The sequence below is a fragment of the Nuphar pumila genome, chromosome 17, assembly GCF_984573655.1.
Source record: "Nuphar pumila chromosome 17, dmNupPumi1.hap1.1, whole genome shotgun sequence".
Taxonomy (NCBI): Eukaryota; Viridiplantae; Streptophyta; class Magnoliopsida; order Nymphaeales; family Nymphaeaceae; genus Nuphar; species Nuphar pumila.
This window is the reverse complement of record NC_143265.1, coordinates 28560839-28564913: the sequence shown is the minus strand read 5'-3', so window position 1 is coordinate 28564913 and position 4075 is coordinate 28560839. Positions and strand designations below refer to the sequence as shown.

The 4075-nt window shown below is 36.2% G+C and overlaps 1 protein-coding gene across 1 annotated transcript; it reads right to left on the bottom strand.

Moving 5' to 3' along the window:
• Window positions 1-273: 273 nt before the first annotated feature.
• LOC149811832 (uncharacterized) lies at window positions 274-1638 on the bottom strand. Its single transcript, XM_089993636.1, has 2 exons — window positions 1408-1638; window positions 274-573 (listed from the first exon to the last, which is right to left on the bottom strand). The coding sequence occupies exons 1-2, from the start codon at window positions 1627-1629 to the stop codon at window positions 487-489; spliced, it is 309 nt and encodes a 102-aa protein (XP_089849762.1). The 5' UTR covers window positions 1630-1638; the 3' UTR covers window positions 274-486.
• Window positions 1639-4075: the final 2437 nt, after the last annotated feature.

Genomic DNA, 4075 nt, shown 5'->3' with positions numbered 1-4075 from the left:
ACGGATTAGCGACAACGCGGCGACAGTATGCTTACGTCGCGAATATTTCGACGCTAACTGGCGACGGAATAATTCCGTCACCAAGTCCGTCGCTAATTGCGACGGAATAACGAGCGCTATATTCCGTCGCCAATCCGCCGGTACTAAACGGCGACCACGGTGTGGCGACGGATTTAATTCCGTCGCTAAGCCGTCGCTAGATTAATATGAATAGCGACGGAATCATCCGTCGCTAATCCGTCGCAAAAACGAAAAAAAATAAAAAAAAAATTATTTAAAAATTAATTACCGAGAACTGTACAATTTATATTTCCTGTACAATTTATATTTCCTGTAAATAAAAAAAAAACCACACAAAAAAATTCATATAACAAGTATCTATAATAATTAATCGTTCCACCTTAAAACTAAGAAGTTTAATTATTTACAATTCAACAATTACAATTAGGAAAAATAAAAAAAATAGAACTTCTTCAACACAGTCCTCTAATCATCGCCAAGATTTTGTGCGTCTTCTTGTTCATTGTCTTTATCTGTCCCTTCAGCTCCACTACCCTGATTATCGCTAGCAGCCTACACAAGAAAAGAACAGTCAGTATTGATAAACAAAATATAATGAAATAAATTACACACTATATGTGATTCTATCATGTGCTCATGTGTGATCTAAGGCAATAAAAAAACTCTATATGTGATTCTATCATGCTCATATGTGTGCTAAGGCAGTCAAAAAATTGAATATGTGATTATAGCATGTTCATATGTGTTCTAAGGCATATAAAAAAACTCTATATGTGATTCTACCATGCTCAGATGTGCTTTAAGGCAGGCAAAAAACTATATATGTGATTCGATCATGCTCGTATGTGTGCTAAGGCAGTAAAAAAATTGAATATGTGAATATAGCATGCTCATATGTGCTCTAAGGCAGGCAAAGCCAAAAATTTTATATGTGATTCTATCATAAATGATATATAACATGTTCATATGTGTTCTAAGGCAGTTAAAAAACTCTATATGTTATTATATCATGTTCATATGTGTGCTAAGGCAGTCAAAAAATAGAATATGTGATTATAATATGCTCATATGTGTTCTTAGGCAGTAAAAAAACTGAATATGTGATTATAGCATGCTTATGTGTTCTAATGCAATCAAAAAAACTTTATATATGATTCTATCATGCTCATATGTGCTCTAAGACAGACAAAAAGTTAAATATATATATATATATATATATATGTGATTCTATCATGCTCATATGTGTGCTAAGGCAGTAAAAAAATTGAATATGTGATTATAGCATGTTCATATGTGTTCTAAGGCATCTAGAAAAACTCTATATGTGATTCTACCATGCTCAGATGTGCTTTAAGACAGTAAAAAAAACTATATATGTGATTATACCTGAGAGGGACCTGGAATCGAAGATCCCCTATCCTGAACAGCGGCCTTGATCTCATTTCGGAGAAAGGGGGCGACGGTGTATTGGAAGTAGTTATTCAGTGATTCATTAATGATCTCGCGTACATCATCACCGGAAAGAATAGTCGGCTGCTTGGAGCTTATGTCGGCGCAAGAAGTTGGTGAGCCGTAACTGGAAGAACCAATAACTGGTGAAGTGTTCATATTACTCCCAAACCCGAACACGCGACCTTTTTTGGGTTCACCTGCTGCAGTCACCCATGCTGTAGGATCAAATGATGGATGCTGAGTAGCGTCTTCGCCATATCGCTCTACCATTTGTTGCTCATATGCCTCCTACAAAATAATGTTTAAAGTATTCATTAATAATTAATGATAACATTATGATGACTTGCATATATATTGCAATGATTATTAATAGAATTAATACATACCGTTGTCGTTCTCGCCTTCTCTGATACGAAGACTCCCGTGGTCTTCCGTTTATGTGTTTCTACAAACACATCCTTATATGGTACACTGCCTCCTTTTTCTGCTTCCTGCGAAGTTAAATGACAAAAGATTTAGTACACAAATTTGCAACAATACTTATAAAATTAATATTATATATTGATGAGTTACCATTTTCTTTAGGTGGCTCCCAAATGTCTTAGATCCACCTGTGTGTAGATGGGCTTCGGGCATCTTCGATCGATTTTGTGAAGCCTTCGCAGAGCGATTTTTAAATGCATCTCCCGCCCACATATCGCACATTTCATCCCAGTAATCTCTCTTGATAGTAATAGGACCATGGCCCTTCCACAGTAATGGATCATCTACTACGCCAGATGCTTTTTTTGCTGCAGTCTTCATAGTGTGCAGCATGTCTGCAAATCGATTGGCAGCCACCTTCTACCACACCTTCCTTGCATCATTTTCTTTCACCGTAGTTGCAAAGCGATTCGAAGCCTACAAATATTTTCAGAAAGTTAGTAGACATTGCTTAAATAAATTAAATATGAAACACATTAACTATGAGGAACAACTGTATACCATGAATGAGGACCACAATCTGTCTAACACCTCCTTTGGGTACTCTTTCCATTGAGCAACTGGTCCTGGTAGATGTTGAAGAAGTGAATTCCTAATCTCCCGTACTACTTCTTGTGGCTCAAACCTCGTGCTGCACATGAATTGTTACACAGTAAATATCAATATAAAATATTTAAAAGATATGCAATAATTGAAAACAAAATACTTACGGTCGATTATCGATATACACTATTCGAATGAGTCTTCTTGTGCCAGCCTGAGAAGACCCTGTTTCCTGTGTTGGCTGTTGACTTGTGCGATCAACTGGTGTAGGTAGGTCGTGTACAGGCGCAACATCATCTGTAAAAAAATACACACCAAGTTCTCAGAATGTGCATTTGAACTAATCAAGCATCTAATTAGTTATATGATATACCTATCACAGGAGCCCGTGAAGATGAAGGTTGAGCCTGGCTACTACTGGATGAGCGACCACTATAACCTCCACGAACCATATTCTAACAAATAACATATGTCATACAATACATTCAAATAATTCACATCAAGTATTACAATGCATTCAAGTCATTCACATCAAGCATTGCAATGCATTCAAATAATTCAAATCATTGACATCAAGTATTGCACTAATTCAAATCATTCGTTAATTGCATAAATTATAATACATTCAGATAATTGAAATCATTCACATCAAGTATTACAATGCATTCGAATCATTCGTATCAAGTATTACAATACATTGAAATAAATTTTTTAATCATTCACACCAAGTATTGCAATACAACTCACATCAAGTATTACAATGCATTTAAATAGAGGTTTGTAGTATAAGATTTTGCTCACTAGCTTGAGAATTCTTCCTCGTCACTAGTTTGACTTTCTTCTTCTTCTTCTTCTTCTTCTTCTTCATTGTTTGCCCATCCACTTGGTACATCATTTGGATCACATTCCTCTATGAATGTTTCATCAGCCAATGGAGATATGACATGCATATCATGCGCAACATCGTGACCATAAGCGAAGTCACAGACATCATCTGATTGATAGTAATCACTGTCTTCAGCTAACTCATCTTCTTGTAACTGATCATACTCGAGGTATAGTTTGGATTTCACCTTGCAAACTGCCCACCATTCATTTCTATCTGACTTTTTTATACTCGGATATGAAGTATAATAAACTTGTTGAGCTTGCGAGGCTAATATGAATGGTTCATATGTTCCAAACCTGGATTTATGATTCACCTCCACAATGCCTGAAGCTTTGTCGAGTCTTGTTGCAGTTGGATCAAACCAATGACACTTGAATACCGTAACCCTGTTATTCATGCCTAAGTAAGTCAACTCCATTATTTCCTCTATAACACCGTAGTAATCATGTTCATTTTCACCGTAGCTGCTACCCTTGACACACACACCACTATTTATCGTTGATTTGTTTATACCGTAGTCTTTTGTATGGAATCGATAACCATTTACGATATACCCGTTGTAGCATTGCACAACTTTGGTCGGACCATTTTCTAAATCACATATTCCTTGATCTTTAACATCACCATGGCGAACCTACGCACAGACATAAACAATTATTGTGATCACGATCAATTAAGTAACTTAGT